Here is a 23,401-nt window from a genome sequence, read left to right on the forward strand (position 1 = left end):
GAGTATGTGCACACAGGGTACTATACTCTTAGGGTATGTGCACACGGTACTATACTATTAGAGTATGTGCACACAGGGTACTATACTATTAGGGTATGTGCACACGGTACTATACTATTAGGGTATGTGCACACAGGGTACTATACTATTAGGGTATGTGCACACGGGGTACTATACTATTAGGGTATGTGCACACACAGGGTACTATACTATTAGGGTGTGTGCACACAGTACTATACTATTAGGGTATGTGCACACGGGGTACTATACTATTACGGTATGTGCACACGGGGTACTATACTATTAGAGTATGTGCACACGGTACTATACTATTAGGGTGTGTGCACACGGTACTATATTATTAGGGTATGCTACTGGTTTTCCCATCCACAGCTTTTCAGTTTTTGGACATTACCGCAGAGTTCACCCTTTCCAATCTAAATGTAAAATGTGTGTTAATTCTGCTGCACAATGAATTGTGGAAAGGTCTGCCGAGAGCGTAGCCTTACCCATGGGCCGCAATCGGTAATACGCCTAGCACAGCTTTGTGTAGCACAGACTGGTCTGATATATAGAATATCAAACATCTTACATATGTAACCAATAACTGGCTGCTTCGCATTTGAAGCTCCAAAAAAAGTGAAATGGTGACAATCCTTTATGCCAGCCATGTTGTTGTGTTCTAATTTGAACATATCTGGATTATTGGGCTTCATCGTGCAGTGAATATGATTAGATTTCCTTTCATCTTCAGCTGTTGTGGTTGGTAAGGACGATTTGTCTCCTTTAATGATGTTTTTTGAGGCTCTTATGGAATCCAGCAGCTCCGCCAAGCATCCTGTGAATGCCGCGCTCACACTGGAAGCTGTTAAGTGTGCCGTCTCCTATGATAAGATGGAGCTGATAGTTCACTGGGTGACCCAACAAAGGTAAGACATAGTGCTCTCAGAAGGCAGATGTGTGCTACTAAGGCAGAGAGCAGGCAGGAATATGAAGAATCGGGCTAGTCACGTCCTCAGTAGTGATGAGTGAATGCGCTCGGATAACGTGTTATCTGAGCATGCTCGGGTGCTAACTGAGTGACTTCGGTGTTCTCGAAACATATGTTCGAGACCCCGCGGCACCATGTCTCATGACTTTTCAACAGCCACAACACATGCAGGGGTTCCCTTCCATTGGTTTTAGTGGGCACCATACAGCTTTCCATAGCGTAATGCTTGTAATCTGTATCAAGTCTTCACTAAAGCTGGTTTCACATTTGCGTTTAAAAACGCAGCGTTTTAAACGCAAACGCATGTGGTGAAAAAAACGCATTAAAACGCCGCGTTTTTTTAGACGCATGTGTTTTTGCATGTTTTAATACAAACGCGGCGTTTTGACGCGTTTACATGCGTTTTTTCCTGCGTTTGCGTTTTTAAAGCGCATGATGAGAAGTGTCTGACGGCTGCCAATCATCAAAATCAACAAGAAAACCCACTTTAAACAGAAATAGCTAGGGTTAGGGTTAGGATCCCTAGTAACCCTAGGGATCCTAACCCTATCCCTAACCCTAAGGGATCCTAACCCTAAGGGATCCTAACCCTAAGGGATCCTAACCCTAAGGGATCCTAACCCTAACCCTAAGGGATCCTAACCCTAAGGGATCCTAACCCTTACCCTAACCCTTAGGGTTAGAGTTAGCATCCCTTAGGGTTAGGGTTTGGGGTTGGCTTATCAGTGTGTATTCTTGTGTTTTTCTATTAAAACGCATGCGTTTAAAAACGCATGCAAATGCATGTGCTTAAAAACGCATGCGTTTACATAGACAGCAATAGGTTTTTTTTGCCGCTAGAAATTACTACATGTTGCATTTCTGCAACACAACGCATGCATAGAAAAGACGCATACGGCGGCAAAACGCATGCAAAAAAACGCATGCGTTTTTAATGTTAAGTATAGGAAAAAAACGCATGCGTTTTTTTGCGCTAAAACGCAGCAGCAAAAAACGCAAATGTGAAACCAGCCCAAGTCATTGTCCTCAGTTCATCAAGACTGGCACTTTTCACGCTGGTCTCCATATGCGCATCGCCACAGATCTTACTCCAGTTAGTGACTGGAGTAGCATTTGTGGTGTAGTAAACGCGCCACTCTTCGTGAATTTGATGAGCGGGGGCTGTCCCTCCCCAGTTCCACCCACTTGGCTGAAAACAGCTTTGAAATACCAAATGTTGCAAATGATTTGTGCAGCTTCACATTGCACAGAAAATGTAACGTTTTGAAAGCTTTTATGCCAGAATTCTGGCATATACTGTAAACTTTCATGAATCGGAGGCAAAGTCTATGATATTGGTCCATGGTGAAAAAACAGACTAGTACAGCCCCTACCACCCCAAGAGCCACGCTTGGCCAGCCATTCATCCTCAGCCGCCCAAACTAGCAGAGCTGTAGACATTACCAGCACTTTGTATAGCACAAGCATCACAGCACTTCATTTCATAAGAATTTATTCCACATGCCCAATTTTGCAACCAGAATTCCGTTTTTGTAAGGCTAGATATTCCCCTTAGTAATGCCATGGCTGCTTGTTATAGCATTTATTAGTGTTTGGGGTAAGTGGGTTAAATTCAGCTTTACACTGGACAGTAACGGATTATCCCTAATTAATATGATTGACATAAATCATTGTGTTTTTCACCTCTCTCTTTCAGGATAACAGTCTCTGAAGCTCTAGGGGATGTAATTTGGGATTACGGAGAGAGAGAGCCTTACCACAAGGTCACATGCCTGGCATTGGCTCAGCTGATCTACCGAAAATGTCCTAGCCTCCGGAAGGCTGCTCTCTGCATGTGTGTACAAGGTCAGATCCAAGGGGCCCTCGACTACACCCATCAGAGTAAACGCTTTTTATTAGGTATGACATTTTTTTTTGCATTTTAACTTTTATCAGAATTCCAGAATAATTTATTATTATTATTATGCTTTGCTTCTATAGCACCGTCATATTTCACAGCGCTTTACAGACAATTATCATCACTGTCCCCACTGGGGCTCACAATTCCCTATCACTATGTCTTTGGAGAGTGGGAGGAAGCCAGAGAACCCGGAGGAAACCCACGCAAACACTGGGAGAACATACAAACTCCTCCCAGATGTCGTCCTTGGTGGGATTTGAACCCAGGACCCCAGCGCTGCAAAGCAACAGTGCTAACCACTGAGCCACCGCACAGTGCTAACCATTGAGCCACCGCACAGTGCTAACCACTGAGCCACCGCACAGTGCTAACCACTGAGCCACCGTGCTGCTACAGAAAAGACAAAAAAATAGAAAAACAATTGATCTGCCTCTGTTCTTTATGTATTATGTTATGAAGAATAGTTCAGAATATATGTATATTTTATTTTATATGTATATTTCCCCCAAGGTATTCATCCATCCATCGTTCACCTAGACTGTGTATAACTTCTCATGGCGTAGACATCGTTGGCCCAAAAGCTGTAATAGTTTCATAGTTTTAAGGTTGAAGATAGACTTAAATCCCTCGAGTTCAACCTATAGCCTAAGGCTTCTTATACACTTGCCGTGATTTTTGCGGCCTGTTATTGCGGGCCTTTTTTGCGAGCTGTATTGCCGTAATTTTCACAGTCTGCCGCAAAAACGGGCCACAAAAATCTTGCGGATTGACCCTTTTCTGGTTTCGAATACTAGGGAAAAAGTATTGGGAAAAAAAAAGGCAGATCCGCAAATATGGTGCACTGCAAAAACAAGCTTCTGTTGTTTTTGCGGCCCCATTGATTTTCAATGGGGGCCGTGTCCGTAAGTCGTGAGAAATATCGAGCAGGCTCCATATTTTTTCACGGCCGTAAATACGGCCCTCACGACCATATGGCGTACAGCGCTCTGATGAATTTCTTTATCGCCTCTCATTGGGGGACACAGGAACCATGGGTGTATGCTGCTGCCACTAGGAGGCTGACACTATGCAAATAAAAAAGTTAGCTCCTCCTCTGCAGTGTACACCCCACCGACTGGCATTATACTCTTCAGTTTAGCTTAGTGTCAGTAGGAGGTGGACACGGGTCTTTCATTGGACCCTTATCTACCTCAGTGTGCGTCGTTTCTTTTCAGGTTTTTCCAGAGGGATACAGGGTGAGCAGTCACACCTGTAGTCCCACAAGCGGACTATGAGTACGGCGTGTACTGCCACCCCGTATCCTCATAGATCCCTCTCCAGGACCAAGATCCTAGCACACAAGCGTGCTCAGAAGTCCGATCCTGGCTCCGTCCCCCACCCACTCGCCCACCAGAGCCTGTCGGTTTGGAGGAGACGAGGACGTCCATCAGCTCCCTGGACGTCTCATACCCTTCCTGTCAGGTTAGTATCGGCGTGGGATGTTTTAGGTGAGTATTTCTCCCATTCCCATCCCACATCTTTTATAGGGGGGGGGACCTTGTTAGGGGCTCCCAGCCTCCTTTCATACCTGTCATCATCTGCGTCCATACAGGACGCGGCCGGGATTGTTTGTGTCGCGCTGCGACATCCGTAGGTGCGCTTTCCTCTGCACCTCTTCTCCCTATTCTGATACGGGGGCCCTCTGCCTTCTTTCCGGCGCGGGGCCCTTACAGGATGCACCGTTCTTCTGCATGCCTGCACGTTGGGCTGCCATACGTTCCAGGCGCCGCAGGAGGTGCAGCGCACCCCTCTGTGCTGCGGCTCTTCATGGGGCACCATTCTCAGCGCGGCAGCCTTGCAGGCTGTCGCGCCGCTTCTCCCTGCGGCGCTCTGCTCTGGCGCCGCGGGAGGTCCTTCTCTGGGCGTCCCTCAGCGGCGCAGCCTGGTAGGCGACCGCGCCGCTAGCTCTCTCTTAGGGCGCTCCATTCCGGCGCCGCGGCTCCTTTCCTCGGCCGCCGGCCCCTAATTTAGGCCCCGGCTTCGGTCGGGGCCTACTTCCGGTTTTCAGTTCCCTCTCTTCCGGTTCTGCGGGCGGGCTTTTTCCCGCCCGACTTACTGTGCCCTGCCTACCGGCGCCCCTGCGTCTGGCTCCGCCCCCTTCCTCCTGGTACACTCGTCTGGTGTGCACTCCACTTTGTACCGGCAGCAGCACCAGCTCTCGCAAGCGCACCTGCACATCTGCTGTGGACACAGCTCTATCTGTGCTGAATACTGCTCCTCAGGGCACTCCATCGACAGTGGGACATCTTCCAGGACCGGGTCCGTGAGTAGCTGCACTGCAGTCTGACACCCCCCTCTGCCCACTGTCCCCTAACCCACTGGCATCTTCAGGGCTCAAAATGTCTACCTCTAAAGGGGGCCGCTCTCGCCCCCCTACTTCTTCTTCATCTACCGCCTTAGTCACGTACTTTGCATGTTCGTCCTGTAACAGCAAACTTCCCTCAGGTCAGTCCTCCCCACTGTGTCAGTCCTGCAGCAACCCGATTATTCCCACCGCCCAGGATCCCCCGGCTGTTCCGCCCGAGAGTGATCCCCCCATCCCAGGCTGGGCCGCCTGTCTGTCACAATCGGTGGCTGATTTAACACGGGTATCTCAAACCCTGGTGTCCGCGCTGGATCGGTTACCCCTGCAAACCCTGGCCATAGCCAGCGGGTCGCAGGAACCGCCGCCCGAGCCCTCCTTGATAAGCCACAAAAGGTCCAGACAGGAACGTCGGTCTGAGTCCTCTTCTCGTTCCATCTCGCCGCTTGGCCCTCCCCCGCGGTTGGTGTCCCACCGATCCTCCTCCCCTGAGTCAGGCGAGGCATTATCTGATGCGCCCTCGGAGGACATTTCGGAGCTGGATCCTAACCAAGTTGCCACCATGAGTGAGACAGTCCAGAACCTCTTGGGGCAATAAACCAAACCTGTGGCATCAAGGATCCCTCTACGGAACCCGCAGATCAGGCGGTTTCGTTTAGACGGGCCAAACCACCTTCTAAATTTTTCGCTCCTCATCCTGAGTTTGAGGAAATCTTGTCCAGAGAGAGAGAGAACCCCACTAGGCGTTTTCAGAGGGGAAAACGCCTGGGTGTGCTATATCCTTTTTCTCCAGACCTTACCGCCAATTGGACGGTCTCTCCCTCGGTGGATCCACCAGTGTCCAGGCTGTCCACCAACACGGTGCTTCCTTTGTCCGGCGGAGCATCTCTGAAGGATTCTAACGATAGAGTTATAGAATCCTTCGCGAAATCTGCTTTTGAAGCGGCTTCAGCGGCGCTATGTCCAGCCTTTGCTTCCACTTGGACTTCAAAATCCATCTCAAAATGGGCCAAGGATCTTCGGCGAGGTATCCTGGACGGGGCGCCTCCCGCGCAATTAGCGGAGCTTGCCAACCAGATTTCCCACGCTGGGGAATACCTGGTTTCCGCCTCCCTGGATGTCGCGTCTTGTGCGGCTCAAGCTTCCAGCAATGCCGTTGCCATCCGCCGGACCGTTTGGCTCAAGGCCTGGCAGGCGGACTTGTCCTCCAAAAAGTCCCTCACTAGTCTGCCCTTCCTGGGCTCTCGTCTCTTTGGTTCCCAGCTGGACCAAATAATTAAGGACGCCACCGGGGGTACAAGCTCTCTTCTCCCCCAGGCTAAGCCTCGTCGCCCTCCTCCTAGACGACAGTTTCGTTCTTTTCGGCCTTTTCGTCGCTTCGCTGCGTCAAACTCCTTTTCCCAGCAGCAACAGAGGCCACAGGCACGTCAAGAGAGGAAGGCGGTGTCCTTTAGGCCCACTCCGTCCTGGCGTCCTCGCTTCCCCCAGGGTAGATCCTCCAGGCCCAGGACTGGAAGATCCACCTCGGCATGACTCTCAGCAAGACTCCAGCCCAACTTCCAGTTTGGGCGGCCGTCTTCTCCTTTTCAGGGACGTCTGGATTTCCGCAGTAGAGGACGCATGGGTCAGGGAAGTTGTATCCTCGGGATACAAGATAGAGTTCGCCTCCCGACCCAGGGATCGTTTCTTCCAATCCCGTCCTCCAAGAGATCCCGCTCTAGTTCCGGGCTTCTTCTCAGCCATCGCTTCTCTGCTCAAATCCGGAGTAATCGTTCCCGTCCCAGAAAAAGAACACTTCACGGGTTTCTACTCGAATCTTTTTGTGGTACCGAAAAAAGACGGCAAGGTTCGCCCCATTCTGGACCTCAAATTGCTGAACAGGAGAGTTCGCCTGAGACACTTCAGGATGGAATCCCTTCGTTCAGTAATTGCTTCCATGGAGGCTCAGGAATTTCTATGCTCTATAGATATCCAGGACGCCTACCTACATGTCCCGATATTTCCCGGACATCACCGTTTCCTGCGCTTCGCAGTGCAACGAGATCATTTTCAGTTCGTCGCCCTGCCGTTCGGTCTCGCAACCGCGCCAAGGGTGTTCACGAAGATCATGGCGGCGCTGATGGCCATCTTGAGAGTCAGAGGCTTGGTCCTTTTTCCATATCTCGACGACATCCTCATCAAGGCTCCGTCCTTTGCTCAGGCCCACGAAAGCCTGTCCATTGTTCTCGATACCTTAGCCCGTTTCGGGTGGCTGGTCAACCGGAAGAAGTCCTGCCTTATTCCTTCTCAGCGCATCATCTTTCTGGGCATGCTTCTCGACACTCGTCAGAGCAGAGTCTTCCTTCCCAAAGACAAGAGATCCTCTCTTTGTCGGGACATACGCTTGCTCCAGGGTCCTCGGCCTCCCTCCCTCCGTTCGGCCATGAAGGTTCTGGGGAAAATGGTAGCTACATTGGAAGCGATTCCCTTCGCCCAATTCCATTCGCGACCCCTTCAGCAAGCCATTCTGTCTCAGTGGGACAGGTCTGTCTTCTCCCTGGATCGGCCGATCAGACTCTCTTCTCGGGTCAAGTGGTCCCTCTACTGGTGGCTGACGTCACCTCTCATTTCCCAGGGCAGGTCCTTCCTTCCAGTTCACTGGCAGGTGGTGACAACGGACGCCAGCCTGATCGGCTGGGGTGCGGTTTTTCGCCACCTGACGGTTCAGGGCCGTTGGTCGTCGCAGGAATCAACTCTGCCAATCAATGTCCTCGAGATTCGGGCCATCTTTCTGTCCCTCCGCCACTGGGAAAGGATCCTCAGGGGCCTTCCAGTCCGGATCCAGACGGACAACGCCACGTCTGTGGCATATGTCAACCATCAGGGGGGGACCCGGAGCTCATTGGCCCTTGCCGAGGTATCCAAGATCCTCCTTTGGGCAGAGGCAACGGTTCCGGTGATATCCGCGGTGCATATCCCCGGCGTGGACAACTGGGCCGCCGACTTCCTCAGCCGCGAGGGCCTCGCGGCAGGGGAATGGTCCTTGCATCCGGAGGTCTTCCATCAGATTTGTCTTCGATGGGGGACTCCGGATGTGGATCTCACGGCGTCTCGAATCAACAGGAAGGTTCCGCAGTTCGTCTCCAGGTCCCGCGATCCTCTCGCAGTGGGCGTCGATGCTCTGGCCATTCCTTGGTCACAGTTCGAGCTGCCCTACCTGTTCCCACCCCTTCCATTACTTCCCAAGCTTTTGAAGAAGATTAAAGCGGAAGGGGTGCCGGTCATCCTGATCGCCCCGGATTGGCCCAGGAGAGCTTGGTTCGCGGAGCTCGTCAACCTTCTCGCGGACGCTCCCTGGCGCCTTCCAGACAGGCCCGATCTGCTGTCTCAGGGTCCGATCTGCCACCCGAATTCTCGGTCGCTCAGTTTAACGGCGTGGCTGTTGAGACCGCGGTTCTAAGAGCGTCCGGCCTTTCGGACCGGGTGATTCACACCATGATTCAGGCTCGGAAGCCTTCGTCTTCCAGGATCTACTACCGCACCTGGAAGGCTTACTTCCGTTGGTGCGAGTCCAACCGCGTTCCGCCTATGGTTTTTTCCCTGCCTTCTCTTTTGGCCTTCCTTCAGGCAGGACTGGATTCGGGCCTGGCTCTTAGCTCCCTGAAGGGTCAGGTCTCTGCGCTTTCCATCCTCTTTCAGAAGACCTTGGCCTCTCGGCCACAGGTTAAGACCTTCTTTCAGGGGGTAGCCCACGCCGTCCCGCCGTACAGGGCCCCTGTGGAGGCATGGGACCTAAACCTGGTACTGGACGTTTTGAAGGTTTCTCCCTTTGAACCTCTTAGGGAGATTCCTCCATTAGTTTTATCTTGGAAGGTGGCCTTTCTTGTGGCCATCACGTCCATTCGCCGCGTTTCCGAGCTGGCGGCACTGTCTTGCCGCCCTCCATTTTTGGTCATTCACCAGGACAAGGTGGTCTTCCAACCCCCACCTTCTTTTCTTCCTAAGGTGGTTTCCACCTTCCACCTCAACGAGGACATCGTTCTACCTTCCTTTTGTCCAGCTCCGACTCATCCTCTGGAGCGATCGTTGAACAAGCTAGACCTCGTCAGGGCAGTGAGGATTTATCTGGATAGAACATCCTCTTTCCGGAAGACGGATTCTTTTTTCGTCATTCCTGATGGCACGCGCAGAGGCCAGCCGGCTTCTAAAGCGACTATTGCTCGATGGATCAGAATGGCAATTTTGGAGGCTTACCGGGTCAAGAACAGAGTGCCCCCTCCTGGGATTAAGGCTCACTCTACCCGGGCAGTCGGCGCCTCCTGGGCGGTGCACCACAGGGCTTCCGCCCTACAGCTTTGCAAAGCGGCAACTTGGTCTTCCATCCACACGTTCGCCAAATTTTACAAGGTCCATACCTACGCATCGGCGGACGCCAGCCTAGGCAGAAGGATCCTGCAGGCGGCAGTGGTGAGTCCTCTGACCTGATGGAAGTCTGTTTTTCCCACCCTTGGGACTGCTTTGGGACGTCCCATGGTTCCTGTGTCCCCCAATGAGAGGCGATAAAGAAAACAGGATTTTTGGTTGCTTACCGTAAAATCTGTTTCTTGAAGCCTCCATTGGGGGACACAGCTCCCTCCCAATGTTTTCTGTTATCTGTTCTATGACTGTTCTCACGTTACAGTTCTCAAGTTTGTGGTTATGGTTTTTCAACCTTGTTTCATTATCTCCTACTGCTTTCTCACTAACTGAAGAGTATAATGCCAGTCGGTGGGGTGTATACTGCAGAGGAGGAGCTAACTTTTTTATTTGCATAGTGTCAGCCTCCTAGTGGCAGCAGCATACACCCATGGTTCCTGTGTCCCCCAATGGAGGCTTCAAGAAACAGATTTTACGGTAAGCAACCAAAAATCCTGTTTTTTGCGGCCCCATAGAAATGTATTGGGGCCGCAAAAACGGGCCGCAAAAACGGGCAGCAGTAACACGGCTAGTGTAAAAGAAGCCTAACATGTTGATCCAGAGGAAGGCAAAAACCCCATGGGGCAAACATTAATTGCTCCATATTAGGGAGAAAATTCCTTCCTAATGCCATACAGTAATCAGATTAGTTCCCTGGATCAACATCATATCACAGAATCTAGCACCCATAATCTGAAATATTATATTTATCAAGAAAGGCATCTAGGCCCTTCTTGAATTTTAGTAGTGAATCAACCATTACAACCTCATGTGGCATAGAGTTCCATATTCTCACTGCTCTTACAGTAAAGAATCTGCGTCTGTCATTATGATTAAACCTTTTTTCCACTAGACATAGAGGATTCCCTCTTTGCCTCCATCATAGGCCTAAGTTTAAAAAGATCATTAGAAAGATTTGTGTACTGTCCCCTCATATAAATCATGGAATAGAAAACCGCAGCACTCACCGGTCCTGGGGTCAATAGTTCCTTTATTCAGATGCAAGTATACATACAAATCTTCACGGCACGGGGGAGCAGCACAGTCCCCTCATATATTTGTACATTGTATATGATCGCACCTAAACGTAGTAGCATAGGTCTTCATAGTAACATAGTTTTAAAGGTTGAAGGAAGACTTTAAGCCCATCTATTTCAACCCATAGCCTAACCTAACATGCCCTAACATGTTGATCCAGAGGAAGGCAAAAAAAAACGTGGCAAACAGTAAGCTCCACATTGGGGAAAAAAATTCCTTCCCGACTGCACATACGGCAATCAGACTAGTTCCCTGGATCAACGCCCTATCAAGGAATCTAGTGTATATACCCTGTAACATTATACTTTTCCAGAAAAGTATCCAGTCCCCTCTTAAATTTAAGTAATGAATCACTCATTACATCATCATACGGCAGAGAGTTCCATAGTCTCACTGCTCTTACAGTAAAGAATCCGCGTCTGTGATTATGATTAAACTTTCTTTCCTCCAGACGTAGAGGATGCCCCCTTGTCCCTGTCTCAGGTCTACGAGTAAAAAGATCATCAGAAAGGTCTTTGTACTGTCCCCTCATATATTTATACATTAAAATAAGATCACCCCAAGAGTAATAACCTATCTTGGTATTGCATACCCCCCAGTCCCCTAATAACCTTGGTCGCTCTTCTCTGCACCCGCTCTAGTTCAGCTATGTCTTTCTTAGGCTGCCGTCACACTAGCAGTATTTGGTCAGTATTTTACATCAGTATTTGTAAGCCAAAACCAGGAGTGAGTGATAAATACAGAAGTGGTGCGTATGTTTCTATTATAGCTTTCTCCTCTGTTTGTTCCACTCCTGGTTCTGGCTTACAAATTCTGATGTAAAATACTGACCAAATACTGCTAGTGTGACGGCAGCCTTATCCCCTCTGTGACCTTAGACGTACTATCCCGTCGAGGTGCCCTGGGCTTATCTGACCCTGGACGGGATAGTACGTCATAGCCGATCGGCCGCGCTCACGGGGGGAGCGCGGCCGATCGCGGCCGGGTGTCAGCTGCTTATCGCAGCTGACATCCGGCACTATGTGCCAGGAGCGGTCACGGACCGCCCCCGGCACATTAACCCCTGGCACACCGCGATCAAAGATGATCGCGATGTGCCGGCGGTGCAGAGAAGCACCGCGCAGGGAGGGGGCTCCCTGCGGGCTTCCCTGAGCCCCCCGCAGCAACGCGATGTGATCGCGTTGCTGCGAGGGTCTCCTCACCTCCCTCCCTGCTCGAGCCCCGGATCCAAGATGGCCGCGGATCCGGGTCCTGCAGGGAGGGAGGTGGCTTCACAGAGCCTGCTCAGAGCAGGCACTGTGAAGCAGCCTGCACTCCTATCAGATCAGTGATCTGACAGAGTGCTGTGCAAACTGTCAGATCACTGATCTGTGATGTCCCCCCCTGGGACAAAGTAAAAAAGTAAAAAAAAAATTTTCCAAATGTGTAAAAAAAATAAAAAAAAATATTCCAAAATAATGAAAAAAAAAAAAAAATATTATTCCCATAAATACATTTCTTCATCTAAATAAAAAAAAAAAAAACAATAAAAGTACACATATTTAGTATCGCCGCGTCCGTAACGGCCCGACCTATAAAACTAGCCCACTAGTTAACCCCTTCAGTAAACACCGTAAGAAAAAAAAAAAAAAAACGAGGCAAAAAACAACGCTTTATTATCATACCGCCGAACAAAAAGTGGAATAACACGCGATCAAAAGGACAGATATAAATAACCATGGTACCGCTGAAAGCGTCATATTGTCCCGCAAAAAAAGAGCCGCCAAACAGCATCATCAGCAAAAAAATAAAAAAGTTATAGTCCTGAGAATAAAGCGATGCAAAAATAATTATTTTTTCTGTAAAATAGTTTTTATCGTATAAAAGCACCAAACCATAAAAAAATGATATAAATGAGGTATCGCTGTAATCGTACTGACCCGAAGAATAAAACTGATTTATCAATTTTACCAAACGCGGAACGGTATAAACGCCTCCCCCAATAGAAATTCATGAATAGCTGGCTTTTGGTCATTCTTCCTCACAAAAATCGGAATAAAAAGCGATAAAAAAATGTCACGTGCCCAAAAATGTTTTCAATAAAAACGTTAACTCGTCCCGCAAAAAACAAGACCTCACATGACTCTGTGGACCAAAATATGGAAAAATTATAGCTCTCAAAATGTGGTATTGCAAAAAATATTTTTTGCAATAAAAAGGGTCTTTCAGTGTGTGACGGCTGCCAATCATAAAAATCCGCTAAAAAACTCGCTATAAAAGTAAATCAAACCCCCCTTCATCACCCCCTTAGTTAGGGAAAAATAAAAAAAAATGTATTTATTTCCATTTTCCCATTAGGGCTAGGGTTAGGGCTAGGGTTAGGGCTAGGGCTAGGGTTAGGGCTAGGGTTAGGGCTAGGGTTAGGGCTAGGGTTAGGGCTAGGGTTAGGGTTAGGGCTAGGGTTAGGGCTAGGATAAGGGCTAGGGTTAGGGCTAGGGCTAGGGTTAGGGCTAGGGTTAGGGCTAGGGTTAGGGCTAGGGTTAGGGCTAGGGTTAGGGTTAGGGCTAGGGTTAGGGCTAGGATTAGGGTTAGGGTTAGGGTTGGGGCTACAGTTAGGGTTGGGGCTAAAGTTAGGGTTAGGGTTTAGATTACATTTACAGTTGGGAATAGGGTTGGGATTAGGGTTAGGGGTGTGTCAGGGTTAGAGGTGTGGTTAGGGTTACCGTTGGAATTAGGGTTAGGGGTGTGTTTAGATTAGGGTTTCAGTTATAGTTGGGGGGTTTCCACTGTTTCGGCACATCAGGGGCTCTCCAAACACGACATGGCGTCCGATCTCAATTCCAGCCAATTCTGCGTTGAAAAAGTAAAACAGTGCTCCTTCCCTTCCGAGCTCTCCTGTGTGCCCAAACAGGGGTTTACCCCAACATATGGGGTATCAGCGTACTCAGGACAAATTGGACAACAACTTTTGTGGACCAATTTCTCCTGTTACCCTTGGGAAAATACAAAACTGGGGGCTAAAAAATAATTTTTGTGGGAAAACAAAAAGATTTTTTATTTTCACGGCTCTGCGTTATAAACTGTAGTGAAACACTTGGGGGTTCAAAGTTCTCACAACACATCTAGATAAGTTCATTGAGGGGTCTAGTTTCCAATATGGGGTCACTTGTGGGGGGTTTCTACTGTTTAGGTACATTAGGGGCTCTGCAAACGCAATGTGACGCCTGCAGACCAATCCATCTAAGTCTGCATTCCAAATGATGCTCCTTCCCTTCCGAGCCCTCCCATGCGCCCAAACGGTGGTTCCCCCCCACATATCGGGTATCAGCGTACTCAGGACAAATTGGACAACAACATTTAGGGTCCAATTTCTCCTGCTAACCTTGGAAAAATACAAAACTGGGGGCTAAAATATAATTTTTGTGGAAAAAAAAATATTTTTTATTTGCATGGCTCTGCGTTATAAACTGTAGTGAAATACTTGGGGGTTCAAAGCTCTCACAACACATCAAGATGAGTTCCTTAGGGGGTCTACTTTCCAAAATGGTGTCACTTGTGGGGGGTTTCTACTGTTTAGGTACATTAGGGGCTCTGCAAACGCAATGTGACGCCTGCAGACCATTCCATCTAAGTCTGCATTCCAAATGGCGCTCCTTCCCTTCCGAACCCTCCCATGCGCCCAAACGGTGGTTCCCCCCCACATATGGGGTATCAGCGTACTCAGGACAAATTGGACAACAACTTTTGTGGTCCAATTTCTCCTGTTACCCTAGGGAAAATACAAAACTGGGGGCTAAAAAATAATTTTTGTGGGAAAAAAATTTTGTTTTATTTTTATGGCTCTGCATTATAAACTTCTGTGAAGCCCTTGGTGGGTCAAAGTGCTCACCACACATCCAGATAAGTTCCTTAGGGGGTCTACTTTCCAAAATGGTGTCACTTGTGGGGGGTTTCAATGTTTAGGCACATCAGTGGCTCTCCAAACGCAACATGGCGTCCCATCTCAATTTCTGTCAATTTTGCATTGAAAAGTCAAACTGCGCTCCTTCCCTTCCGAGCTCTCCCATGCGCCCAAACAGTGGTTTACTGCCACATATGGGGTATCAGCGTACTCAGGACAAATTGGACAACAACTTTTGAGGTCCAATTTCTTCTCTTACCCTTGGAAAAATAAAAAATTGGGGGCAAAAATATAATTTTTGTGAAAAAATATGATTTTTTATTTTTACGGTTCTGCATTATAAACTTCTGTGAAGCACTTGGTGGGTCAAAGTGCTCACCACACCTCTAGATAAGTTCCTTAGGGGGTCTACTTTCCAAAATGGTGTCACTTGTGGGGGGTTTCAATGTTTAGGCACATCAGTGGCTCTCCAAACGCAACATGGCGTCCCATCTCAATTTCTGTCAATTTTGCATTGAAAAGTCAAACTGCGCTCCTTCCCTTCCGAGCTCTCCCATGCGCCCAAACAGTGGTTTACTGCCACATATGGGGTATCAGCGTACTCAGGACAAATTGGACAACAACTTTTGAGGTCCAATTTCTTCTCTTACCCTTGGAAAAATAAAAAATTGGGGGCAAAAATATAATTTTTGTGAAAAAATATGATTTTTTATTTTTACGGTTCTGCATTATAAACTTCTGTGAAGCACTTGGTGGGTCAAAGTGCTCACCACACATCCAGATAAGTTCCTTAGGGGGTCTACTTTCCAAAATGGTGTCACTTGTGGGGGGTTTCAATGTTTAGGCACATCAGTGGCTCTCCAAACGCAACATGGCGTCCCATCTCAATTCCTGTCAATTTTGCATTGAAAAGTCAAATAGCGCTCCTTCCCTTCCGAGCTCTCCCATGCGCCCAAACAGTGGTTTACTGCCACATATGGGGTATCAGCGTACTCAGGACAAATTGGACAACAACTTTTTGGGTCCAATTTCTCCTGTTACCCTTGGTAAAATAAAACAAATTGGAGCTGAAGTAAATTTTTTGTGTAAAAAAGTTAAATGTTCATTTTTATTTAAACATTCCAAAAATTCCTATTAAACACCTGAAGGGTTAATAAACTTCTTGAATGTGGTTTTGAGCACCTTGAGGGGTGCAGTTTTTAGAATGGTGTCACACTTGGGCATTTTCTATCATATAGACCCCTCAAAATGACTTCAAATGAGACGTGGTCCCTAAAAAAAAATGGTGTTGTAAAAATGAGAAATTGCTGGTCAACTTTTAACCCTTATAACTCCCTAACAAAAAAAAAAATTGGTTCCAAAATTATGCTGATGTAAAGGAGACATGTGGGAAATGTTACTTATTAAGTATTTTGTGTGACATATCTCTGTGATTTAATTGCATAAAAATTCAAAGTTTGAAAATTGCGAAATTTTCAAAATTTTCGCCAAATTTCCGTTTTTTTCACAAATAAACGCAGGTACTATCAAAGAAATTTTACCACTATCATGAAGTACAATATGTCACGAGAAAACAATGTCAGAATCACCAGGATCCGTTGAAGCGTTTCGGAGTTATAACCTCATAAAGGGACAGTGGTCAGAATTGTAAAAATTGGCCCGGTCATTAACGTGCAAACCACCCTTGGGGGTAAAGGGGTTATACACCGGAGACCAGAACTGTACACAGTATTCTAAGTGTGGTCGAACTAGTGACTTGTATAGAGGTAAAATGATGTTCTCCTCATGAGCATCTATGCCTCTTGCATCCCATTATTTTATTTGCCTTTGTAGCAGCTGCCTGACACTGGCCACTGAATATGAGTTTGTCATCCACCCATACACCCAGGTCTTTTTCATTGACAGTTTTGCCCAGAGTTTTAGAATTAAGCACATAGTTATACATCTTATTACTTCTACCCAAGTGCATGACCTTACATTTATCCCCATTAAAGCTCATTTGCCATTTATCAGCCCAAGCTTCTAGTTTACATAAATCATCCTGTAATATAAAATTGTCCTCCTCTGTATTGATTACCCTGCAGAGCTTAGTGTCATCTGCAAATATTGAAATTCTACTCTGTATGCCCCCTACAAGGTCATTAATAAATACAGTATATACTCAAGTATAAGCTGACCCGAGTAGAAGCCGACCCCCTAATTTTGCCACAAAAAACTGGGAAAACTTATTGACTCGAGTATAAGGCTAGGGTGGGAAATGCAGCAGCTACCGGTGAATTTCAAAAATAAAAATAGATGCTCCATACCGTTCATTATGGCCCCATAGATGCTCCATAGAAAGCTGTGCCCCATACAATGCTCTGCACCGTTCATTATGGCCCCATAGATGCTCCATAGAAAGCTGTGGCACATATAATGCTCTGCATTGTTCATTATGGCCCCATAGATGCTCCATAGAAAGCTGTGCCACATATAATGCTCTGCACCGTTCATTATGGCCCCATAGATGCTCCATAGAAAGCTGTGCTATATATAATGCTCTGCACCGTTCATTATGGCCCCATAGATGGTCCATAGAAAGCTGTGCTATATATAATGCTCTGCACCGTTCATTATGGCCCCATAGATGCTCCACATAAAGCTTTGCCCCACATATAATGCTCTACACCGTTCATTATGGCCCCATAGATGCTCCATAGAAATCTGTGCCATATAGAATGCTCTGCACCATTCATTATTGCCCCATAGATGCTCCATAGAAAGCTGTGCTATATATAATGCTCTGCACCGTTCATTATGGCCCCATAGATGCTCCACATAAAGCTTTGCCCCACATATAATGCTCTACACCGTTCATTATGGCCCCATAGATGCTCCATAGAAATCTGTGCCATATAGAATGCTCTGCACCGTTCATTATTGCCCCATAGATGCTCCACATAAAGCTGTGCCCCATATATATTGCTCTGCACCGTTGATTATGGCCCCATAGATGCTCCATATAGAATGCTGCTGCTGCTGCAATTAAAAAAATATCACATACTCACTTCTCTTCACTCAGGACGCCGGCGCTTTCAATATTTACCTGCTCCTCGTGCGGCTCCTTCTCCAGCACTGACGCTCAGCAGAGGGCGCGCACTGACTACGTCACCGCGCCCTCTAACCTGAGCGTCACTGCTAGAGGACGCTGCAGACGGAGCCGCACCGGAGCGAGGAGCAGATAAATATCGCGCAGCGCTCCCCTCCCCGTATACTTAACTGCTCCGGCACGGTCCCTGCTTCTCCCGGCGCTGCATCTTCTTCCTGTATTAAGCAGTCACAGTTACCGCTCATTTACAGCAATGAATATGCAGCTCCACCCCTATGGGAGGTGGAGCCGCATATTCATTGCTGTAATGAGCGGTACCATGTGACCACTCAGTACAGGAAGAAGCTGCAGCGTCGGGAGAAGCAGGGACTGCAGGGACCGCGCAGGGAGTAGGTAAGTATAACTAGACAGCCCCCGCTCCCCCTCCCCTGCCGACCCCCGGGTATGACTCGAGTATAAGCCGAGAGGGGGACTTTCAGCCCAAAAAAATGGGCTGAAAATCTCGGCTTATACTCGAGTATATACGGTATGTTAAAAAGAAGTGGGCCTAATACTGACCGAAAACATTTATTTTTCCAACCTGAATAACCCCACGTTTAATAACCTGTCTTGGTATCACAGTCCACTCATTACCTTAATAACCTTGGTTGCTCTTCTCTACACCCGCTGTAGTTTAGCTATGTCCTTATATCACTGGAGACCAAAATTGTTCACAGCATGTGGCCGCACTAGTGACTTGTACAGAGGCAAAACTATGTTCTCGTCATGAGCATCTATGCCTCTCTTAATGCATCCCATTATTTTGTTTGCCTTGGCAGCAGCTACCTGACGTTGATCACTAAAGTAGAGTTTGCCATCCACCCATACACCCAAGTGTTATTCAGTGACATTTTTACCCAGTGTTTTACAATTTAGTACATAATTATATATTTTATTTCTTCTGCCAAGTACATGACCTTGCAGTTATCTAAATTAAAGGGAACCTGTCAGGTTCCCCATGACTTCCATCAACTAGTCAAGGCCCTAATTCGCATTCTAAAAGCAGAGGTTAAAACTACTTTTTTTAAACACAGATTTCAGTGAATAGCATTATACAGGGCTGGTTAGGCAGATAATTTAGTCAAATATATGTTAATGCTGCTGGGTTGGAGGGCTTGGGGACCTCACAGTTTCCCTTTACATTTCAATTGCCATTTCTTAGCCCAAGCCCCCAGCTTACATAAATTATTATTATTATTATTATTATTTATTTATATAGCACCATTAATTCCATGGTGCTGTACATGAGAAAGGAGTTACATACAGGGTTATAGATATTGATTACAGTAAGCAGGTTTACAGTGACAGACTGGTACAGGGGGGAGAGGACCCTGTCCTTGCGGTCTTACATTCTATAGGATAGTGGGGAGAGACAGAAGGTAGGGGCGAGGCGGCGGCTCTGGCGATGGCGAGGCGGTTGCTCTGGCGATGGTGAGGCAGCAGAATGGTTATTGCAGGCTGTAGGCTTGCTTGAAGAGATGGGGATAAATTCTTCTGTCATATTAAATTATCCTCCTCTGTGTTGATTACTCTGCAGAGTTTTGTATCATCTGCACATATTGTAATTCTACTCTGAATGCCCCCTCCAAAGTCATTATTAAATATGTTAAAAAGAAGAGGGCCCAATACTGACCCCTGTGGTACCACTTCAAGTGTGTTCCATTAATAACCACCCTTTGTTTCCTATCACTGAGACAGTTATTAAACCAGTTACACATATTTTCCTTTAGTTCCCTTATTCTCAATTTATATACCAACTTTTTGTGTTGCACCGTATCAAAGGCTTTGAAAACTCCATATAGACAACATCCAATGGGGGCGACATCAACATACAGAGCAGTTGCTCAGTGTTACCTTAAGACTGAGTATGTAAACCATGGCCAAGGCCCCAATTAGACATCTTTTCTTAGCATAAATATTCTATTTGTGTTTTTTCCTGATAGAGCATGAGCCCATGATAGTCTGTTGGGTAGTTCACATGTACTTGGACTATGAGAGTGGTGTACAAACCAGTAGGCCTACTCCTGAGCCCCTATACCGCTCGGTGCCTGCGCTCATACAGGAGCTCCACACTACAGAATGGGGTTTAGAGATCGGTGAAATGTTTCAAGTGATAGATGTCCATCAATCAAATGTTGTTATTTTCATACTGGCGATGCCATTGTAATAAAGAAACTTGATCCAGTAAAACCACTTTAGTTACTCAAAGACAAACCACACTTTCTCTGTATTAAACTCCAAGAAGTCAAAAGTCAAAATTGTTTTTTGGCGCATCATGTATCCCCCTCGCCTGCCTAACATAAGCGATGCAGTCTATAAATGTTGGATTATTTTAGGCCAGGTCCATACAAGATACACATGCTCAGTTCCCACCATACATTCCTCCAGTATTACATCCCATATCTATACTATCCTCATCTTTTTTCCCATACAGATGACTACTTGTTTTTGCTTAAGAAATGTCCCACTGCAGAACTTATCAATGGACTGACCAAAGAGTGGAACGGGAAACCGGCAGCTCTGTCTGTGGGGCAGGCTGTGCTGTCCCTGCTCTGCACCGATCATAAGGAATACGGATTTCAGCTGCTGGAGAGCATACACCAATGTGGGGAAGGTAAGTGGCGTTAAGGCCTACAACAAGAGATCTCACTACACGCGGAGAATGGAGACACCATGGGGCTTCACATCTTTTTACCATGCAGATTATAAACACGTCACCTCTTGTACCCTAGAAAATGTGAGTTTGGGAATAAGGCTGAATTCAGACATTCATGAAACCCGGGCCGTGTATGGACCCTGATGCCCTGAATTTGACAGCCATGCATTGTGTGGCAGATATATGAATTTTGCCTACTTCTGCCTTTTTTTTATCAGAGTGTATCGGTGGCTTGAGATTGAGCAGATAAATTAGGCATAAATGCCCGATTCATTAATTGCTCTTTTTTTTTCAAAGTCATTTCATTTTTTTTTTTTCCTGCGGAGGTGGATTTTGCATCAGATTCATCAAAAGGAGCGGACAAAAAAAAATCTTGCAAATGATGAATTAGACTAAAAGATCTGGGAACTTAATGCCACCCCCGTATTGCCTAACAAAAGAAAACAGGCAAAACCAAGTAAGGTAACTTAAAAAAGGCGCTAATGAAATAATGAATTAACGCAAAAATAAATAAGCCACTAATAGAACTGTTTATATAAAAAGATGTAAAACCAATGATGAACAGACCTGGTTGGACCAGATTCTCTAGTAGATAACAATTCTGTATCATTTGTTTTGCCGTTCCTTTGTTATTCCTTCTAGAAATTATTGACTAAATTGATATGGGGGATGCTTCTACACAGTCTAAGGCTAGGGTCACACGAGCGTATACAAAATCATTCCGATTTTCATCCAGAAAAGAGGGACACATTTTTCTCACTTGTCATTAGTATAAAATCCGTTTTTTACATTAGCAGCTATTAGTAATTTCAAGGACCATTTACCGTTTCCTATGGTTCAGAAATGGAAAATATCGGATCCTATACTGTGGCATCCGATTTCTTTCCCACACCCGTAGACTTGAATGGGTATCTCATGGGTGACATTTTTTTCACAGTGTCAGTGAAAAAAATTGGCCATCAGCACTGCCCCATTGAATAACATCTCTACTTTAACTATGGGGATGCAGACACCCAATTTCCAGAATATTCCATAGTGAATGCAGGTATTTATGGAAACAAGCGTACAAGGAGCAGTGACGGGTCCATTTAATTTCTCCAAACTTTTTTAAAACAAACAAATAGTTCTTTTCCCCCCCTCTTCGGGTCCAGTGCGGAGCCTCCACCACTGCTACCAGTGTCTGTTATCCTTATTGTCTGCAGTGCAGATGTCATGTGCCATCAACTTGGGCAAAAAAGAGAGGGTGAGCTCAGTTATTGGCTGCAGTGCTGTCGCCATGACATCAGCACTGCAGACAATAAACAACGTAGGCGCATTGGCAGAAACAGAGCTGGACCAGGGGAGGGGGAGTTGTTGTTTTTATGACAAACCGCAGCAGATGTACAGGAGTTTCCTGAAACCGGAAAACCCCTTCAAGTGCTTCCAAACAAGGAGCATAATGTAGTATAACGGCCCAATATGCAAATAGAGCCGTGATTTGGTGATGACCAGGATGACCGGCACTTTTAGGATGTGTGCACACCTTGCATTTTTGGCACTTTTTTCCTGCGCAGTTTTGTCACAAAGCCTGATTTCCTGACTCCAGCAAAGTGAACGTGAATCCTGAAGTCTCATGCACACGTTACTTATTTGTGACTTGCAGATTTGGTGCAGAAAATCTGCAGGATGTCAATTCTTTCGGGTATGTGCACACGTTGCAGATTTCCTGCGGATCAGCAGCTTTTTTTCCGCTCAGAAACACTGCAGATCCGCAAGTGACTTATAGTACAATGTAAATCAATGGCAAAAATAAATGCTGTGCTAATGGTGCAGAAAAAGCCGCACGGAAAGCGCAGCAGATTAAAAAAAGGACCATGTCACTTCTTTTTGCAGCTCTGCTGCGTTACTGCACCCATTTCATAATAGAAATCCGCAGGGGTAAAAAAAGGAAGAAATCCGCACAAAAATCTGCAACGTGTGCACAGACCAAAAAAGGCGCAGATTCTGACCTGCGTTTTCTGCCAAGAAATGCAGAATCTGCACAGAAAATTCCACAGTCAAATCTGCAATGTGTGCATATAGCCTTCAGAGTTTTTGCTGCAAATTTCATCTATTCTAATAAGTTGGGGGAAATCTGAGCCGAAAACGCATGGAAAAAAATGCAGCAAAAACGTGTGTATTTTACCAAAAGATGCAGAAATTTCTGCACCAAATACTTGACATGTGCACAGACCCTTAGTTACTTTTTCTACACTTTTTTGTGTGGTTTGTCACTAGGATTTTTGGCATGTACCCTTCTGGATGTCTCTTGTTTCGTGGCTCGTGCGCACACCTGGCTCCTCAGACAATGAGCACGGCTGTGTGTACGGACACATCATCCCATTATATCATTGATCTTTACTCCTGTCCCCATTGCTCTTGAGTGTGAGTGTGCCAGAAATGTGGAATTGCCATCGGGAAGAGCTAATGAATGGAAACAATGGATCTAAATGAAGATTTTACTATTATTTTTGCATTTTAGCTTCGTCAAAATGCAGCCTGAGGTTTCTGTCCACAACAAATATTACATAGACAATATCCAGTAATGTCCAGTACATCTACTTCATGAATGGTTGCATCTGATATTTCATCTTACTAAGTTGTAGCTTATATAGCACAGGGCTGTGGAGTCAGTACCGTAAGCCAAACCTCCTACTTCGACTCCTCAATTCCCATGACACCGACTCCACGACTCCGACTCCCTCATACATGGCTCATGTTTAAAGGGAATCTGTCACCCCATTTTTGGCCTATAAGCTTCAGCCACCGCCATCAGGGGCTTATCTACAGCATTCTGTAATGCTGTAGATAAGCCCCCGATGTAACCTGAATAATAAGAAAAACAAGTTAGATTATACTCACTCAGGGGCGGTCCGGTCTTTATTATGGTACAATAATCAAGCCATTCAGATAGAACATAAAATATATTTATTGGAATACAACTTTAGAACAAAAAACTTTGCATATTTACAATGTATTATTCACTCTGCAGTAAGCGGAAAAAAAAACAGTTTTC

General features: G+C 46.4%; 1 protein-coding gene across 2 annotated transcripts in view; it reads left to right on the plus strand.

The window, feature by feature from the left end:
* CLHC1 (clathrin heavy chain linker domain containing 1) overlaps nucleotides 1-23,401 on the plus strand; it is a 68,919-nt gene that overhangs the window by 34,958 nt on the left and 10,560 nt on the right. For both annotated transcript variants that reach the window (XM_069768860.1, XM_069768859.1), the window contains exons 9-11: nucleotides 755-929; nucleotides 2,688-2,890; nucleotides 20,146-20,325. In XM_069768860.1, coding sequence (XP_069624961.1) covers nucleotides 755-929; nucleotides 2,688-2,890; nucleotides 20,146-20,325 — 558 coding nt within the window. The remainder of the gene's footprint in view (nucleotides 1-754; nucleotides 930-2,687; nucleotides 2,891-20,145; nucleotides 20,326-23,401) is intronic.

This window comes from Ranitomeya imitator, chromosome 5, assembly GCF_032444005.1.
Source record: "Ranitomeya imitator isolate aRanImi1 chromosome 5, aRanImi1.pri, whole genome shotgun sequence".
NCBI lineage: Eukaryota > Metazoa > Chordata > Amphibia > Anura > Dendrobatidae > Ranitomeya > Ranitomeya imitator.